Source organism: Tarenaya hassleriana, unplaced genomic scaffold (genome assembly GCF_000463585.1).
Source record: "Tarenaya hassleriana unplaced genomic scaffold, ASM46358v1 Cleome33, whole genome shotgun sequence".
Lineage (NCBI taxonomy): Eukaryota > Viridiplantae > Streptophyta > Magnoliopsida > Brassicales > Cleomaceae > Tarenaya > Tarenaya hassleriana.
The window spans coordinates 1,426,616-1,446,934 of NW_010966459.1; the positions used below are offsets into that span (position 1 = coordinate 1,426,616).

The 20,319-nt window shown below is 33.7% G+C and overlaps 5 protein-coding genes across 7 annotated transcripts in view; 3 read left to right on the top strand and 2 right to left on the bottom strand.

Annotated features, from left to right (window-relative positions):
* The window catches only part of LOC104821539 (chaperone protein ClpC1, chloroplastic), a 5,341-nt gene extending 4,262 nt beyond the window's left edge, over nucleotides 1-1,079 (bottom strand). Inside the window, exon 1 of one of the 2 annotated variants that reach the window (XM_010552456.2) lies at nucleotides 867-1,079. The gene's annotated coding sequence lies outside the window, so the exon portion shown is untranslated. Of the gene's footprint in view, nucleotides 1-5; nucleotides 144-866 lie in introns of those variants that run through there. The other variant, XM_010552457.2, reaches the window with a different exon arrangement.
* A 934-nt stretch (nucleotides 1,080-2,013) lies between these two features.
* LOC104821540 (membrane steroid-binding protein 2-like) lies at nucleotides 2,014-4,042 on the top strand. Its single transcript, XM_010552458.2, has 2 exons — nucleotides 2,014-2,421; nucleotides 3,476-4,042. Exons 1-2 carry the CDS (start codon nucleotides 2,114-2,116, stop codon nucleotides 3,852-3,854), a joined length of 687 nt encoding a protein of 228 aa, XP_010550760.1. The 5' UTR covers nucleotides 2,014-2,113; the 3' UTR covers nucleotides 3,855-4,042.
* A 4,494-nt stretch (nucleotides 4,043-8,536) lies between these two features.
* On the top strand, nucleotides 8,537-10,726 carry LOC104821541 (transcription factor LAF1). The gene is made up of 3 exons (XM_010552459.1): nucleotides 8,537-8,748; nucleotides 9,525-9,654; nucleotides 10,040-10,726. Exons 1-3 carry the CDS (start codon nucleotides 8,598-8,600, stop codon nucleotides 10,566-10,568), a joined length of 810 nt encoding a protein of 269 aa, XP_010550761.1. The 5' UTR covers nucleotides 8,537-8,597; the 3' UTR covers nucleotides 10,569-10,726.
* Nucleotides 10,727-11,380: 654 nt separating this feature from the next.
* On the bottom strand, nucleotides 11,381-13,644 carry LOC104821542 (remorin-like). Of its 2 annotated transcripts, none has more exons than XM_010552460.2 (5): nucleotides 13,327-13,644; nucleotides 12,986-13,024; nucleotides 12,667-12,754; nucleotides 12,220-12,301; nucleotides 11,381-11,876 (listed from the first exon to the last, which is right to left on the bottom strand). In XM_010552460.2, the coding sequence occupies exons 1-5, from the start codon at nucleotides 13,517-13,519 to the stop codon at nucleotides 11,682-11,684; spliced, it is 597 nt and encodes a 198-aa protein (XP_010550762.1). In that variant the 5' UTR covers nucleotides 13,520-13,644; the 3' UTR covers nucleotides 11,381-11,681. The 2 variants fall into 2 exon arrangements, with proteins under 2 accessions (XP_010550762.1, XP_010550763.1); XM_010552461.2 differs by having other exon boundaries at nucleotides 11,430-11,876; nucleotides 13,330-13,642.
* A 3,373-nt stretch (nucleotides 13,645-17,017) lies between these two features.
* Nucleotides 17,018-19,477, top strand: LOC104821543 (probable polygalacturonase). Its single transcript, XM_010552462.1, has 5 exons — nucleotides 17,018-17,080; nucleotides 17,340-17,681; nucleotides 18,011-18,131; nucleotides 18,268-18,516; nucleotides 18,697-19,477. Exons 1-5 carry the CDS (start codon nucleotides 17,048-17,050, stop codon nucleotides 19,383-19,385), a joined length of 1,434 nt encoding a protein of 477 aa, XP_010550764.1. The 5' UTR covers nucleotides 17,018-17,047; the 3' UTR covers nucleotides 19,386-19,477.
* The last annotated feature ends 842 nt before the right edge of the window (nucleotides 19,478-20,319 follow it).

Genomic DNA, 20,319 nt, shown 5'->3' on the forward strand with positions numbered 1-20,319 from the left:
AGCAGGAAGCAAAGCAATAGCTCAAATTGAGAGGAACTTTCCGCATTCAACAGAAAGATGCCATGCTACCCTGAAACTTCAATCCATTAAGCAACGAGAAGATCTATACGGGTCATTCAAATGGAAAATGATCCTCAAGTGTTCTTTCCCATTTGGAACAGACAAAAAGGAAACTAAACTAACTTCTGAAAGCCATAACAGAACATAGTACTTGCTGCCAACCAATGGAAAATATGAACGGAAACTTAAGTTAAGGAAGTTCAGAAGGTCCCCAATGGCCTCTGAGCTACCAACCAGTAAATAACGATCTATAGAAAAGGGTTTCTCCATCTGAGACATGTATTTTCACTCAAGCAACAGTCCTCTAAACCTCCTGCCCATCCCACTTCAATAGCATCCACCGTTAAAGAATAATAATCATCCGCATGAATTCAGATTATCCAAAGAGACCAAAGCTATTCCTCCCAAAAACATTCACAGAAGAAATCTACCACAAAATGCAACTCTCGTTTCACCAGTGCAATGAACACTGCAACGGAAGCACGAAGCCTGAACTGTTACTCCGCCGCCACCATATAAAGCAGGAACAAAACATTCCCAATGACAATCAACTTTCGAATCCGACAACGTAGAAATGAACAAAGGTAGGTGAAGGCCCTAGTTTCTGGAAGTTGAAACAAAAGTACCCATCGAAGAAGGAACGAAGAATCGTTCAACTCAAGCAAATCCATACACCCAAAAAAACACGTCAGAGCCCTAATCGAAAGGTAAGCTTTCAAACAAAAAGCATCCAAATTCACGAAACTGACAACCAAAGCACCAACGAAACGAAACAAAAACCCGTCAAGCTGACGAAGAAAACACACCTGAACCGACAAAGACACCGAAGCCGACTCTGTCGAATCCAAAAGGGCTAAAAGAACCGAAGAGACAGAGACAGTCCTACAAAAGGGTGGTCGACTTTGATTCCAGATGAGGAGAGCGAGAGAGTGTCTCCGTCGTGTGTATGTAGTACATATATATATGAGAAATCTCTTTTATCACTCGCTTTCTGCAAACATTGCACGCATCATCGTCATTACACTGTCCACCAACTAACAGGCTAAATTATACACCGTTGGGTCTGATTACTTTTATGATTCCAAGGTTTCTTTGGGTGATTCCGGTTCGGTTCAAACCATTGCATAACCAAACAAAACCGGTCACTGATTTAGCGGTACGTATAACAATTCCGGGTCAATTTCAGAACTAGACATGGATTTGGATTATGCAGTCGATAAGCCCAAGTTTTTGAGATGGGCTTACTATTCAAGCCCATGCTTGGCCCAATTATGAGGCACGTTTCTTTTTTCGTAAGATATTTTCTTATTATATTATATGAAATTAGAGTTTATTAGTCACATTTTTATTTTACGTTATCGACCTCTCACCTACCCATGATCGGATGTCAAAATTGCATAATTGACCCTGTACAATGAAAGTTCTTGAAATTTCAGTATCGATGAAATCGAGGAAAAGAGTATTCCATAATTTCTGGTTTTATAATTTAATATTAAAAATTAAATGCATTGCACGTTTTACGTGTTATCACTACATGTAATATATGACATTTCGTTAACGTTATATCTTACAATTTTTCATTATAAATACAAGATTTTATCGACTTTAATTAACATATTTTTTACTTTTTCGGATAGATGAAAATTGTTATTTTTATATGGAAATTCTAATATATTGAATTGTAATTTTTAATCAATAACAGTCAACAATAATTTGCATTTTCTTTCTGTTACATGATTAAAAAACATAAAATTCAAAATGGTTTCTTGAGAAGCTTTTCTAGATGTAATTAATGGGGTGTTTGAGCATTTTTACTTGTTGTTTTTTCTATGTTAATATTTAATATGAGAGATCATTACTTTAATCATTAAATTGGACATATTACAAACAAACCAAAAAAAGGATAAAATGCATATGAATATCAATTTAGAATCAAACATTTAGAAAAACGTGAATCTGACCACTGACCAGATTGGCGCCCTCTCTCTCTCTCTCTCTCTCTCTCTCTCTCTCTCTCTATCTCTCTCTCTCTCTCAGTGAAGCTCCTTCATCCATGGCGCTACAACTTTGGGAGACTCTGAAGGAAGCCATGACAGCTTACACGGGACTTTCTCCAGCTGGATTCTTCACCGTACTTGCCCTTGCCGTCGCCGTCTACCATGTCGTCTCCGGCTTCTTCGTCTCTTCCGAAGAACACCGGCCTCGGTCAATGGAAGAGCAGCCGCAGATGGATCCTCTCCCGCCTCCGGTTCAGCTCGGCGAGGTCACTGAAGATGAGCTGAAGCAGTACGACGGCTCCGATCCCAAGAAGCCCCTTCTCATGGCAATCAAGGGTCAGATCTATGATGTTTCGCAGAGCAGGTACATGATGATCCGCGTTTCATTGAGAAGGTTTTTGAAATTCTGATTATCATAAGTTTAATCCTGGATCAAAGGAGCTAACCCTAGGTTACTATGTTTTGTCCCCCGATAACATCGCGAACAGTATCGGTATTGTTGGTCGATTAATTAGTAATAGTGAAATTTCAGTTGGTATAGTTTGAATCTGCGGAAATCGTAGCTGCGCAATATAGCTCTCGGTGATTCGTTTTCTGAAAATTGCCGAGCTTTTAGGGATTTTGGTCGTTTACTTGATTATGGTAATATCTTCAATTATTATTATGTTATCATTATCATCTCTGGTTCTATCATTCGTCGACAAACGTCCCAGTGATGAGCTATCTGTTGATCTTGTTTTGTCCATTCTTGTATGCGTTTTTGTATATGTGTATATACGTACCAAGTCTAGAAATCTGGTTCTGATGACTTTTGAAAATCTTGGGCTTCTCGTGTCGTGTTTCGTTTGTTTAATCCAATTTGGTTTGAGCCTTTCTCGGGATTTCATGGTTTTTTTGCATGTCTTCATAAAGCTGATCTTAGTTTGCTTTTTCTCTCTTCCTCTGCTTTCTCTTTGCATTCTCTGGATGTTTGTCTGAAAGGCTTTTTGAAGACTTTTTTTATTTGCTTTTGCTCCTCCATCGTTACTTTCCTCGTTTCTTGAAAGTAGTAAATAGGGTTTTGACATTGTTGGCAGATAATTTCTTCTTTGCTATCTGGGTTTTAGCACAGAGTTCTTTCTGCAATCCAATTGCCGGAATCTTTGAGATTGTTAAGTTCGGAGCAGAGTGATTGAACGGCAGTAGTGTTGTTTGAGCTGTTAACACAAACATTGACACATTAGTGTATGCATTATGCATATAGGTATATATATATATATATATATATATATATATATATATATATCCTATCGACTTCCTGATCACTCTCTTGCACAGTATCGAGTATTGATGTGAGTCACTGTACCGAGATTCTTCACTTTTCCATCACTTTCAATCTTGATGTTTATATCTCTGTTCTGGTCCATTCCCTTGTGCAGAATGTTCTATGGACCAGGCGGGCCATATGCTCTGTTTGCGGGCAAAGATGCGAGCCGAGCTCTAGCAAAGATGTCGTTCGAGGAAAAGGACTTAACAGGGGATATCTCAGGTCTCGGTCCTTTCGAGCTGGAGGCTCTGCAAGATTGGGAGTACAAGTTCATGAGCAAATACGTAAAAGTCGGGACTATCAAGAATAACATTCCAGTGACAGAAGAAGGTTCTGAGCCCTCGGGAACAAAGGCCGAAGCAGAGAACGGTCCTTCCAAAAGCACGGGAGAAGAAGCCGAAGCTGAAACTTCTAGTAGCACGGTTGAGGAAACTGCGGAAAACCCGGGAGAGAAGGCCGTGGCGAACGGTGACGCCCACAAGGAGGAGTAATTGTTTGAAGTTAACCTAAAGCTGAGTCGTATATGTCTGTATCTGGATCAAAATGAAGACTGGTACTTATAGCTCCCGAAAGAAATAACAGAAGAATAAGCATGTCATTATGTGGATGTTTGGTCTGACCATCTGCGTTAATTTGGGATTAAGAGATTCATATAAAACTGGCCTTTTGTATTGTATTACTCTGATTAACCCTTAATGAGAACATAAAACTATAGTGTCATTAATTAAAATATACGTAGTTTTTTCCTAATATCTACGTGAAAACTAAATGCATGTGGTAATATATATAAATATATAAACACATTTTGCAGTAATATTGTATGTACACCTACGAAAACATCTTGGACTAATAATAAACGTACAAAAAAATATAAATAATAGTAACTATTTTGTATGATTTAAACACGTGAATTGGATCATTTATATCTATTATCCCGTACACACAAACACACATATATATATATATATATGTAATCTTTTAGATATAATTTTTAAAATCGAGTTTTAAAATTATTTATTCCTTTGTATAGAATGAATTTACGCACACATATATACAATTATTGTTTCTCAAGTATCTTATATTTTAGATTTCCTATTGTTCATGTTATATCACCCAACTATACATTCCATTTTTTATAAAATATATATGTATTACATTGTTTATATTAACATTTATAAAAAAACGAATGATAGACCATATATATGTATATAGTGATTTCTAACAATTCGAAAAAAAAATGTCAATAAGACGTAGACATATATGTTGAAATAGAAACAAAATATGGAGATTTGATATGATTGATAACAATTAAAGACATAATATCGATTAAAAATAAAATATATATCGTGATAATTATATTTTGCCTTATTTGTTTCTTTCGTATCTTTATTTCCTTGTTTCTTTCCATAACTTTTCCTATAAATGTATGGATTATTTTCATTGTAATGTAATAAGAAGAAGAGATGTAGCAATAAAAGTGTTTCCGTTCTTTTATATTTTGTTCTTTCTTTCTAATTTAATTTCCGCATTTTATTTTTCAATATGGTATCAGAGCCTGGTTGCGATCTGAACTATATGTTTCTCTTTTTCTAATTTTCTAATCTCTTCTTTCTTTTGCGTTTTGGATATTCATATATCCAAATCGTTCAAAGGGAGAGTAAAAAAAACCAGATTCAAACGATGTGCTATGACAAAAAGAAGTCAAAGCTAAAAACTCTAAGATCAAGTAAGATGCTATGACAAAAAGAGTTAAAGCTAGAACTTTAAAGTCAAGCGAAGTGATTTGAAAGAGGTTAATACTCTCTAAATGAATGAAATTTGGTTTCTATGGATTGTTCTAATAACAGTGAAGTTTTTCATATTTTATTGTATCTTCAAGATTGATTTTTGAATTCTTTCAAAATCAATCTTGAGGGGGAATGTTGAAATAGAAACAAAATATGGAGATTTGATATGATTGATAACAATTAAAGACATAATATCGATTAAAAATAAAATATATATCGTGATAATTATATTTTGTCTTATTTGTTTCTTTCGTATCTTTATTTCATTGTTTCTTTCAATAATTTTTTCTATAAATGTATAGATTATTTTCATTGTAATGTAATAAGAAGAAGAGATGTAGTAATAAAAGTGTTTCCGTTCTTTTATATTTTGTTCTTTCTTTCTAATTTAATTTCCGTATTTTATTTTTCAATAATATATAACCCTTCAAATTCAATTGGATAACAATGTCATCTCGAAATATATATAAAAAAATGGTTAATAAGATATAAAGATATAACCCATAAAGATTTGTTGTGAGACCGACCAACTCTTCCAATTTCTTTGCGAAACGTGGAATATAATGAATCAATGATAGAGTTAGGGGTCAAATCTAATACAAAAATAGCATATCACAAAAAAAAAATACGAAATTATTATCACAAAGGGAATAATTTTTTTGTACAAAAAATTGACAATCACATAATTATCAATATAAACAATATTTTAATAAGGTTTTTTTATGGTTCAATTTGATCTTTGTCATTTTCTCGCAGCAAATAGGAAGAAAGTGTTGACTCAAAATAATAATAACAATTTTCATAAATAATGATTACATCTAAAAGAATTGTTTAATTGTTTATTTTCCGATTAAACAATTCCCTTTTGGGATTTTCAAAATGACTTGTGAGCAATCCGACAATAGTTTTCTTTTAACCTCAAAACTCTTGGGTGGCTCCTTCTTTGAAAATGATTGATAAGATAATTACGTGTTAGTTAGCCCACTTTCCTCTCAAATAACGTATTTTTTTTCTCTTTAAAATAATGTGTGTATCTTAAAAAGATATAAATATAGTATATGCGAGCGACAAAAAATATAATACGTGTGGGGTTATCTCTATATATGATACAAGTAATTTCTTTAGAAAAATTGTATTTAATCCTCTTTTGTTTTCATTTTTAACAACTTTGTTCCAGATGTTCCAGATATCTATAATCCATTGAATAATAATTAATTACATTTATTTCATCTTTTCATTTAAATAGCAAAAAAAAATAATGTAAGAATCAACCTAGTTAAAAAGATGGATATATATATACACACAATTGAAACACAATGTCTACCTGTGAATTATTTTGAAGTCCAGAACCAAACTCTGATACCATTGTAAGATAATTTCAGTTTTTCAGAAATTTGCTTTTATGAAAACCCAAACGATAAACCGGATCTGGCTTTGTATAATTCACACAAAATAATCAGTAAAATATAGATCAGAAAAATATACCCAAATCCATGTGTTGTAGCGAAATAACTTTAAGAATCAAAAAGTTTCTGGAGTTTTCTCTTCTTTCTAGTTTCTACCATACTGTAAGTTTTTCTCAATTGATAGAGATAATGAACTATAATATTTCTATTGGAAATCCTAATTCTATTACGGTGAGGAGAGAGAAGACTTCCAATAATATTACTGAACTTTAATTCTCTAATGAGTTCTTATCAATCAAAAAACCAATTTAATATTAAAATCTAAAAACTCAAATTACATGGACCACATAATAATTTATTTCTTACATTTTCTTCTTCAAATTTTAAGTATCAAATTTTAAACTATTTTACTATCGGTTAAGTGTGATAAATTTGGATGATTTATATATGTTCAATTCTTTTATTCAAAATAAAATATGTGTCTGCCCCTATATATATATATATTACTTACACATATTTTTTTTAATATTTTCTTGATCGTTTAATATATATATATATATACACACACACATATATATTCTCTTTTTCAACATAAAATTTACAAAACAAGGTCCAAAATCCGTTAATCAAAGCAAGTTGTTGAAAGGTGAGTTTTAGACTAAACTGCAACTAATGCGTTATTTGATACGCACATGACACTGTAACCAAGTAGTAGGTAATTCAGAATACGCATGGTCTTGACTAAATCCATCATGACATCATTCTATGGAATATGTCATAAGTCATAATAGTGAAACCGAAATCATAATAATAATAAAATCATTGTTGCAAAATAAAAATAACAAAACTTAGTTGGAAAAAATATGGAAGAAACGTCAGCAAAGTGTCGGTCGCTAAGGGGTTATGGTAATTGGAATCCTCAGGGGCGGCAAAAAAAAAAAAGACCAGTTGCGTTTGCAGCGGAACCTTTGATCAGAGGTAGAGGGTCTGGTCAATGGCGAATAGAGCAGTGTTGTTCTTGAAAGAGGGTTAGTTTAAGACAGACAGGAGTCACTAATCACGATTAACAATGATTAAAAGAACAGTGCATCCTTTTCAATGTTCGGTTTTATTTTTATATGGTTAAAGATGATTTAGGCCATTTTGATTCGCCGAGAACTAGTAGTTTACCCTAATTAGCTCATCTAAGTCAATGTCAACCCATAATTATTTAATCCTAATTGCTCATATATGTATATATATATATATGTATATTGTCTATTAATCATTATTAATCGGTAAAAACTATGGTTTTGTTTCATATTTCACTGGAGCTTCCCCCTATATATATATATATGTATGTGTGCATACTCTTATTATTTACACACACACACACATATATATATATATATAATATATATTCTTATTGTTTACATGTTGGTTGTTGAGTTCTTAAAGACGACTTGAGTGTCTATATTTTGGTCTATACGACAATAAAAAGTTCATAGTTGGTTAATACATTTTTTCCTTGTATTTGGGTAATTATTATCGTATTATCAACAATAGTTGATAAAGATTTGCAATATGGGCATTTATATCAACAACATCAATTGGTAACAACCAAAGTACATTTATATTAAAAAAAAGTACATTTATATTATATTTTTAAAGTTAGTAAACATTATTAACCTAGCAACTTGGAAATAATTAATTGATTAATTATCTTATCTCAAAAACTAGAAAATAACTGTGGCATATAATATTTTTCTTTCTTTCTGTATGCATGGAAATTTTGGGAAAGGAAGATTCTCCACGGAATATAATTATCGTATTGAACAAGCCCTCTTTCCTAAAATAATATTTTTAAAGAAGACTTTGATAAATGATTATTTTTATTATCTTCCTTATTGAATTTAAAAAATAAATAAAACCAACCCTTCACGATTGGCTATATATGTAATCGAAATCCCGGTTTTCTCCAACCCTACTTCGAGCCAAAGGTTCATATCCCCCGCCTTCATCATCACATACATAATTTTGAAGTTTATGCTAGTTAAAAGAAATGGTCTATAAATCCAAAAATTATGATAAAAAACTAAAATCGAATGAGAAGCAGAAGAGGGGATTATGGTCACCGGAAGAAGATGAAAAGTTGAGGAATTATGTCTTCAAACATGGCCATGGATGCTGGAGCACTGTTTCTGTCAAAGCCGGTAAATACTTCTGCTTTTATTTTTTAAGTGATTCATTTCTTTCTATATAGAAATTTAGGGTTTCTCGAGTTACAATTCGTTTATTTCAAAATTTTAAAATATCAAAACATTATTATATTATGAATTTTGGAGAGATGGGTATATATCTTCTCTCTCAATATGCATATATATATGGACATAATGAGTTAAAGATTGAACTAAACCGTAATGTAGATGGTTTATGCTTATGCTTCTTTCAACGTTGATCATCACCTTCTTTTAGATAATTTTATTTAAGCCAGAACTAAATAATCAAAGCTTTAAAAAACGGATTATTATATGCTTTCTTCTTTTTAAAAAATTATAAATAAAAAAAATCAATTCATTCCCCACATGATTTTCTAGTAATTATGTATTTGCCCCTTAATATTTTAAATGTTCATCTTTTGACCCAAACTTATGGTCTGAAAACAACGTAATAGAAATTGAAAAAAAACGGAGGTCACCGTCACTCTGACGTGTTCACCTCTAATTGATAGTTATACCCTTGCAGGGAGTTCACAAAAGACAAATATACCCTCCCAACGGTTCTCTCTCTCGTTAGTGATTAATTAGCCAGAATTGAGAAATATTTTCTAATTTTACGTATTTGCCCCATAAATTTAAATGTCAATGTATTGACCAAAACATGATGCCGTGACGTTTGCGTCCAAGTTTTTATTGATCAACTAGTGTATATATGTTATGAAATCTTGCCACAAATATATTTATTTAATTTCGTTTTTTAATCACAAAAGGGTTACAGAGGACCGGGAAGAGCTGCAGATTAAGATGGGTTAATTACTTAAGGCCTGGATTAAAGAAAGGATTACTCACAAAAGAAGAAGAAGATATTGTTCTCTCTCTCCATAACAAGTTGGGCAACAGGTAATTAAGTTTACTCACTATTGTAACCATTAATTTAATTATAGAACTTATTCACATAACACATATTCATATTAATATATTGTGTAAATTGTATGAATATTATATAAATGGTATTCATGGTATTCACATAATACATGATACATATTCATATAAAATGAACTTATTCGCGTTAATATATATAACCATATATAACTTTTACAAAATTCTTTATTTTAAAAGGAAGATTACTCTTTTTTGGATATATCACGATTTTGTCGTGAATGAAATTCAATTATAAACCGATAACTTTAAACCTCATATTTTTTAGAGGGAGATTATTCTTTGAAAAATAACTAAACTAATGGAAAATTTTGTTATTTGTTTTTTTTTTTTTCCTTTCTACCAGGTGGTCTCAAATATCGAAATATTTACCGGGACGAACGGACAATGAGATAAAAAATTATTGGCATTCTTACTTGAAGAAGAGAATAATCACTGCGGTGAAAACCACGAGCACTCCAAACTCTATGTATCAACCGACGTATTCGCCCTCAAACTCACTCGAAACCCTAATGACGACTCAAACTTCGCCGCAAAATACCGTTGGAGGATCGTCACCGAGCGACCCTAGAGAACATAATATCGTTAGTCCGCACCAAATATCGACGACCTATCTGCCGAGACTTATGTTTGCGGAATGGTTCTCGCCCGACTTCGCAACGAATGGACCGACCCGAGAATCTAATATTCAAGATTTCATCCTACAAGATTGTTTACTCGACGAAACATTTGACAACAGTTACTCCGCCGCTATCGGCTCTATTGACAACATCGTGCCAGATTCACGGTTCTGGCCGAATGACGAGACAACTTCAAATGAGTTTTGTAACTCGTTTTCGGACAATATTTATATTCATGAGTCTCGTATGCAGTAACACGTGACGTGATGGAAATGAGGTGAATTAGGACAAAAGCTTCGGAAGGAATAAGTTTGGGATTAATTTCGAAAGAATAGAGAGTGTGTAGACGTGCAATGATAATATGTATATATGGGAACAAAATGATTTCACAATAAATGATACAGTCAAGTACCCTTTATTTTTAATTCCTCGCAAATATGGATGTCAAACGTAGGGGTGTGAGGCGGTCCGGCCCGAGTCCGCACTCGGCCTAGAAGTTTTGGGTTTGGGTTTGAACCGGTCGGATTTTTTCGGATCTATATAATTAAGTCCAAAGCTCGGCCCTATGTATTCCGGGCTCAGGTTAGCTCGGGCTGGATCGGGCCGGCCCGCGGATCTCCCTTTGTAAATGTTATTTTTTTTCTTTTTTTTAAAAAAAAAAAATCGGCCTTTCGGGTCGGTCCGGCTCGACTCCAAAACCCAATTTGAGTCCGATCCAAAAGCTCGATTTTTTCGGACTAAGAAACTTCGCCCCGAAATCTGCTATTTTTCAGATTGGGCTGGACCGGACTTTAGACCTCGGGCCCAAATTGACATCCCTAGTCAACCGAGAGCGAATGAGTCAACTCGTGAGTCAACGAACTCGCGAGCGGAAATTTTATAATTTTTTTTTATCATTTCTCAAATTTACCATTTTACCTTTAATATATATATATATATATATATATATATATGTAATTTCTTGAAATTAGTACTGTTTCGCTTAATAGTTGTCTATAACATATATCATGCAAATACAAATATATTTGCTCGTATGAGAAGGGAAAGCATTATGTACGATTTTAAAATAAATGAAACACCAACCTTTCAAAAAAAAAAAGGAATTTTTCACACCAATGATTCGAAAAGAGAAGCTATAGAAATCCGAATAAAAAAAAGAAGCCCCAAACAAAACAAAACATTTCGTAATGACCATATAATTTCCTAAACGATCAAACACAACCCACATGAAACCAAACTAAGCCCACAAATTATTAAACACCTTTCTTTTCCGATTCTGCAACAAATCAAAAGAAAAACGATTGAACATTAGCAAGTTTCCGAAAAGCTTCTTCTTCTTTTTTTCCTACCAAGGTGAAGTGATGATAATTAGAAGCATCCCAAAAGCTTCTTCGGGGCCGTTCCCGTGGCACGATACTTCGCGGCAATTTCCTCGGCCTTGAGAACCTCTTCCCCGCGTCTGGCTTCGATCATCGCTCTTCTCTCTTCTGCTTCCCTGTGGATCTCAGCTATTCTGTTCTTCATCTTCTCCCTGTACTCTGCCTTTTTCTTCTCTAATTGCTCCTATTGTCGTTTCCAATCCAAAACAGTGGGGCCAAATTCAGAAAGATCAAAAGATTTAGGCTGTTAATGTAAAACCTTAATGTTGAGGGCAGCATGGCAAAATTCCTTGAATTATTTTTCTCATATAGACGCTTTAGGTTTGCGCTAATTAAAAGATGGTTCCCATGGGATACAAGAAATCTTATCCACTCCTTCTTGGAAACAAATCCAGATTTGACCCCTAAACTTGTTAAAATTCATAGAAAGACCCCGCGGTTACGAATTTTGTCACAGAATAACCCTTTTCTGCCAACATGATTAACAAAAAATAAATAAAATGACAAATAATACATAGTTTTGGTACCTCAATCTTCTTGAGCTCAGCTTCCACGGATGCTTTCTTGCTGTTTTCCCATGCCCCGATTGCCGAAAGGTTCCTATGAGCTCTGCATATGATATTTGCAAGAGAGACCCCTCTAGAATTATTTATTAAATAATCAAAGGACAATGTTATGAAAAGGGTGTATGGATCATACATTTTGGACTCAACCAACATTAATCACATTAAATTAGCAAATCAAGATTAACTTTGATTAACAAAAATTAACAAACCTAGCCCCGCCATTGACTAGTAACCACATATAAATAATAAATTATGTAATCGCTCTTTCAAAGTATATCACTAATATGGCTAATTTAGTAAGTTCCGACAACATGGGAATCAAAAGTTGTGCAAATTGGGAGTTATGATATAATTCTTTTTTTTTCCCACAAAAATAAATAAATATATAAATATAAATAGAGAACTGACTTGTTCTCCACTTTGCATTTTTCGGCTTCTTCCCAAGCTTTGATAAGTGACATCCTCTTCTCCGTCTCAACTCTAGCCAGGACAGCATCTTCGCGTCATCAATCCCAAAAAAAAAAAAAAAATCATTACACGTAAACCATAAAACTTTAAATTTGGATTATAACTAGAAACTTTAAAATTGATTGATTCCATCCTTTTGTAAGATTATTTAAATTAAAAATATATCGTAAATTTTCGGTAATCCGAGTTACCGCGGGTTTCTTAATTCGGTTTATTTCTCTAGCTATAATATTAACAATGAAGTTAAATGATGTGATACCTCGCTCAACAGAGCCTCCTTTCTTCTCCTCGTCATGTTCTGCAACACACAAATTTCATAAAAATTACTAGTCTGCCAAAAAAAAAAGATAAAATTAAACAATAAGCAAAAAAAATTGATTTTTCTATGTTCTGTATTGACAAACAAAAAATGAATTAACCAGTTATAAAATTAAAATTAGATTAATAAAAAATGATAGAAATTTATCATAATTATAAAAATTATAACATGAATTCTAACCTTTAAACCTCTGCAAATCACTTAATAAAAATAATACTATCGAAATTATTTAAGAATAAAAATAAAAACTTATTTTTCTTAATGAGAGAAAAAATAGTTACTACTTTTGACAGGAACAATAGTTTTGGAGTCGTCGGGCTTAGCCTCCGGCGCCGGAGGAGGAGGAGGCGGCGGAGCTACAGGTTTCTCCTCCGCAGCAACAGTCGCCGGCTTCTCCTGTTCGGATTTCGGTACCGGCGCAGGATCCGACCCGGCCCCAGTCTCCGTCACCTTCTTCTGCTCTTCTTCGGCCATGTCGAAACGCTGATTGCCGAGGAAAGGTTTGCGAGAAGTGGTGGAAGAATGATTCAGATATTCGATTATTTAAGAGAAGAGAGAGAGAGAGAGAGAGAGAGAGAGAGAGAGAGAGAGAGAGAGAGTAAACTGTGGATACGGAACCTGAGCTGGATCGTTTGGTAGTGATGTTCTGTTCCTTGTTGGCAGAAAATGACTTCCGCTCTTTTTCCTTTTCTATTTTTTATTTTTCTAATCTTCTTCTTGATTATGATATTCAATTTAATAATCGGTTTCATCTGCGATAATTATGGTTTCCAAATATTTTCACAAAAGTCCTTCTACTTTTGATAATTTATGAAATCGAACCCTTTTTTCTGGGCTGTTGTTTTATTCTTTTCATTCGTGATATTTTTTGGACTGTTTTCAGCTTTTTGTAGATGTAAACTGCATACCAAACCTCTAACAGATAGGTCACACAAAAAATATTTAAAAAAATAAATAAATTTCACTTTGAACAAACAGTACTAAATATTTATGATAGAGATTAATTGATGAAATTACTGGATTTTAATTTTGGAAATTCCGTACGTAATGAGAGTTGGTGTTCCAATTAACACTTTTCTTAAAGTTTAGGATTAAAATGAAAATCCACAACTCTTAGAATTCAAACTGTGGATTATTGAACCGGCTGGTCTGTTCGGTGTTCGACACACTATACGTTCACATATCAAACCGGAGCTTATACCGAAAGGTTAGGAAATCGGGACCGATACTTTCGCTAAACCAAACCGGTTTAGCAAAGTTGTAGAAGTAAACGAAGAACGTGCGACCCAAAAATATCTGAACAAACCGGATAAAACTGAATCGTATCGAATATGAATCACTTGGTCAAAATATTTTAAGACGGCGATTTCGAATTGCAACGAGTTTAGGATAAATAAATAAAATAAATGGTGAGGTCTTTTTATCAAGGAAAGTAACAAGGCAAACTAATTAAGATTAGGAGTTAAAAATAATAATTAATATTCATTATTTGGTATGTTCATTTATCATATTTCAGAAGATATTGAAGTGATTGGCACGTTACGTAATATTTTACAAAACAAGTAACCCTTTATTTCCATTAATGTTATTTCTCAAAATTGTTTATGCTCTACGCTTATTGCATATAAGCCATGCTTATCTGTCGACAGCAGAAATTAAACTTAAATTTTAAAAATAAATCCCATTTAAAAACAATGATTCTTGGACAGATATACGCATTTACAATATTAAGGTTGTGACTCATTGTTTATGGCATAACCTAAATCAAAATTAAATAGAGAATCCGGATATTAATGATCTTCTAATTTGTGAGATATTGTTTTTTACACATTGACTGGAATATTAATTCATATACATATATAAATATATCAATTATAAATTAGGGGTGAGCGTGGTGGGTATTCTAAAGTTTGGGGTTATTTGGTCTTAGTTAATATACTTTGGAGGAAGACGATTTTATTCAATTACGTACGTGTAAATGAAAATACTTGAAAATAGGGTGAATATTTCGATATGGTTCTTCAACATCGATTTTTTTAATGAACGATATTTTTTTTTATATAGAAAACCGAATTTTTTGAAACCGAATCGAAACAAATTTTTAAAAAAAATCCAAAAAACTAATTTTTTTAAAGATCTAATTTTTTAATAAACCTGAAATTTACCAAACCGAAACTAAACTAAATCGAATATATGATATAATAACTCATTGATATATATTTTTATCAAATAAAAAAATCAAATCAAACCGAATACCGAAATACCCACCCCTATTTAAAAAGTATCATATTAACTTTCGTTCTATCTCGGGTCTTTGAGAGTCTGGTTTAAGAGTTGTGGGTTCGATTATTTTTGGACCGAGTTACCACAGGGTGATAGACTGATAGTGTTTTTATTATTATATGACCACGTGTGGGGCAACCGACAATATGTAGTTTTAAGGATGTGGCGAGCTGCATGTCTATACACTTGCACGGGAAAATTGGCGAAAATAGTACAAAAATTAAAATTTTATTTAAAAATATTTACTTTTCTAAAATTCAACTGCACAGAAGAAAATCTCTATGCTTAATGAATTTATATTTGATAATCAGATTAGTCTTTGTTCATTTTCCTTATTACCGACGAAATCGCGGTTTGGCGATAACATAAAGTCACTCAACATATTTTTACTTCAGCCCAAATATGTTCCATTTCTGAAATTGATAAATTTTTTTATTTTATTTCATCTGTAATATTTATTACAAACGGAAAAAAAATAGCTGAGGGACAATACATGCAAATATTTGGTCTGCTTGCATATAACGTACACGTTGACCTACATGACAATGAAAATTTAATATGATTTTAATATATAAATGTTGCACTGCTTTATCTTTTTTCCCTTTTGGCCGATTCCCGGCATGGTTATAATTAATTCATAATGTATAAATTTCATGATTTTCTGTGGTACAAATTTTTAATTTACAATTGAACATTCGGCATCTTTTAAATAGTATACATCCATTTTCTCGTAGTTTGTCCCATCATCAGTATACAATTATAATTGTAAAATTAGATATCGTTTAGGATTTTTAAGATTTATTGTTTTTTTTTGGATTCTATTAGATCTTATTGTTCTATTGGTTTTAAAACTTTTGTATTTGGATTTTCGAATTAATTTTATTATGTCTTCTTACAAAGGTTTGAGATAGTTTACTTTATTTATCTATATTACTTTAAATTATTGAATATCTTGGCAAGATTTGGGGATGTTATATGCATGGATATCATTAATTAAAAAAGGATTGAGACATTTATTTTAAGATTATATACTTAAGAGTGTATAGATATTTTTTTTGTGAAATATATTATATGATAAGATCTAAACCCATTAATGGCTCAAAGGCTGGATTTGATAGCATGAAAATTTCCATTGGTGCTGCATTGCATCGGCTACTTAAACAAAATAGACAGATCCTATGATGTTTTAATCGTTGAAAAAATGGTGGTAATTTCTGTTTGTAAGTATATTCACGCGAAAAAATAATAAATTATGGTATAGGGACAAACGGTTCTTGTTTTTATTTTAATTAGTTACCCTAATCAATGATTATTATCCTATAAAGCCAAATCTAATATTGATCATCAAAGATCGGGTCAATCACCATGAATATTTCTTAATACTTTGAATCATTTCTTTTATAAATAGGAAAATTTTAAATTCTTTATATTCAAAATCCTGAGTTTACATGGTTTCAAGAAATGAATTAAAAAAAATTGGTAAAAAAATGAACAAGTATACATATAACATAACCCTTTTAGCTATAATTTTTTGGCAACTTATTTTATTTTATAGGATTGAATATTAATGGAATAGACCTTTTTTAGGAAGATAAAATTTGATAGTCTTTATTTTTCATCCATGTGAATTAATCATTTAGTATTTTTTTATCTATAAATTACTCGCTCGTGGGAAATTGCAATCCAAAGCATAGCAGAAAATAGACTTCCTTCTGGCTAATGGAGTCCTCTCTCAGATCCAGAAATTTGAAGGTAATCGAAAACAAAATATTACACTTTCTTTTTTCATTTTTTTTAATCAGAACAACAAATATTTTTCTAGTTTCAATTTCAATGGATTAAAAAAAGTTATGGATTTTGATAGAATTTATCAAAATTATGCATGGATATAGTTTTGTCGTTTTTTGATTTAGGGGAAAAAAATTGTTTGAACCATCTTTCACGTATTTTTCCTTAAAAAAAATTCGCCATGACACATAACTAACTACATATTTCTCGGACGTGTTTACAGATGATTAGGCCAAAACTATTTGGTGCACTAGTGGTGGTTTTGGCTGTAAGTGGTTTTCCGGCGACGGAATCCCGCCAGCCGAGCGCGGCGGCGGGGATAGAATATTCAGCGTTGAACTGCCGGAAACATACGGCCGTGATTACGGACTTTGGGGCGGTCGGAGATGGGAAAACTTCGAACACAAAGGCGTTCAGAGAGGCTATAACCAAACTCGGCCAGTCTGCGGCCGACGGCGGAGCCCAACTCGTCATCCCGCCGGGAAAATGGCTCACCGGAAGTTTCAATCTCACGAGTCATTTCACTTTGTTCATCCAAAAAGGTGCTACGATTCTCGCTTCTCAGGTATATATATACGAATATATGTATATAATTACTACGACCATAATGAAATCTAATAATCCATTATATTTCATTGAATCTATATAGTGGTATGGTGAAGATCTTAGAGAAAATGGTAAAGTGAATATAACCGGCATTTAAACCGGCTTAGACCAAAGGACTTTGTTTGGCATTGAAGCAATATATCATGAGATTGAAATGTCCATAATGTATTAAATGTTTTTGGGTCATATTGAAAAAAATTAATTAATTATATTGTTAATTTAAAGATAAATAACACGAATAAGAAAACAAACCGGTTTATGATATTTGGTTGAATTCGGACAAAACAGGATGAATCCGAGTGGCCAGTGGTTGCACCTTTGCCGTCGTACGGAAGAGGAAGAGACGCACCCGGACCAAGATTCAGCAGTTTAATCTACGGCACAAATCTAACCGACGTGGTTATCACCGGTACACTCTAAACCATACCACATAAATTCCCCGGTTACAGTTTTTATCCTAACCAGCCGGTTTAGGTTACAATACCGGATTGGTTATACCTAAACAAACCGGATTAACGGAAGATCTTCGTCGGCTCGTTGACCAGGTAACAACGGAACGATCGATGGGCAGGGCAAGTCGTGGTGGGTCAAGTTTCGTAACGGAGAATACAAATCGATCACTAGACCGTACTTGATCGAGATCTTATTCTCCGACAACGTTCAGATTTCGGACATTACGTTGATCGATTCTCCGTCATGGAACGTTCATCCCGTGTACTGCAACAACGTTATCGTCAAAGGCCTCACCATTCTCGCTCCGATCGATTCTCCTAACACCGACGGAATTGACCCCGGTACGTGTTTATAGATATTGGAATATTGAGTACGAGTATCGAATTATGATATCCGAAATCTTTATATATGATTCCGTATACTCTTATTTTTTTCGTATATCTAATATGTTTTCATCTATAATGTTATTATCGACTATTATTATCGACTAAATCTTACGTTTCGTTCGGATTTTACATCAGATTCTTGCAAAAACACTCTGATCGAAGATTGCTATGTTGTATCGGGCGACGACTGCATCGCCGTGAAGAGCGGCTGGGACCAATACGGCATCCAAGTCGGTATCCCGACACAGCAACTCTCGATCCGAAGGCTCACGTGCATCTCACCCGACAGCGCGGGGGTCGCACTAGGGAGCGAGATGTCCGGAGGAATCAAAGACGTCCGGATCGAGGACTCGACGATGATCAATACGCAATCCGCCATCCGGATCAAGACCGCGGTCGGACGCGGAGGCTATGTGAAGGACATATTCGCGCGCAAGATCACCATGAAGACGATGAAATACGTCTTCTGGATGAGCGGCGCGTATAATCAGCACCCGGACGACAAATTCGACCCCAAAGCATTGCCCGTCGTGACGAACATCAATTACCGGGACATGACGGCCGAGAACGTAACGATGGCGGCGAGGCTCGACGGGATCGAGAAGGATCCGTTCACGGGGATATGTATATCGAACGTGAAGATGACGTTGGCGCCTAAAGCCAAGGACCTGCAGTGGAACTGTACGGACGTGGCCGGAGTCAGCAACAGGGTCGAGCCGCCGGTGTGCAGTTTGCTGCCGGAAAAAGGGTCTCCGATGGACTGTGATTTCCCGGCGGACAAGATTCCGATCGAGAGTGTTGAGTTGAAGAAGTGTTATGTTTAGAACCCTGACTTGTGTTTCCTGTTGTTGTCCTCTTCGAAGAGGTTATTTATTTTAATCTGAAATGAAATTATAAGAATTCGAATATTTGTCAATTTTGTATAAATTCGATCCGGTTTGCTTTTCTTTAGAGAAAACTCTACATACACTTTCGTCTCCTTTGACCGAAATCCTCGAGCGGTTATCTTCTGATTTTCCATCTCAAACTTCCACTTTTGTTTTGTACCGGAGATAACCGGGTAATGGTTAGTGCTAGAGAACTTGGTTTTGAAAGTTGTGAAAAAATAGATTTCGTAAGACGTAAATGTAAAAACCAAATTAAAGCGGGAACCTTTGAGATCGAACAGAGTCTTTATCAAAACGCACGCTTTAATCTTCAACGTCTTATAATGATGGGTAATTAATAATTATAATTGGATCGAAGATTACATCATGCGCCACAGAAACTATTTTATATTCTCCAAGTATATATTATTAACTACTTCAACAATAACATATTTAAAGTACCAATATAACTAATTAATCTATGTGGTTGGCGAATAAAATATTAATGTATTTTTTTTAATGTGCCTCTAATTACATCATGTCGTTATACAACATCTATATAATATAAGAGTTTTGCCGACATGAGGTCACATAAGTGGGTCCAATGCCACAAGCCCATGTGTCCAATGTCCATAACGTGCCTTGGTAACTACAATGTGTTTCGATTTTGTTCAAAATAAAATGTCATAATATATGTTATTAATTATTGATTGGCGGTTTATAGATTTGGAGAGATATTATTACAAAGCTCTACGTATATATTCCATCATAATCCATGTTATGATCTTCTACTCCATTAAAAATGGAGGGACAATATGAAAAGTTGTAATAAGATGTTTTATTTATTGGTAATTGAATCCTTAACCGAAACTAATCGAAGTTTTTAGACTCT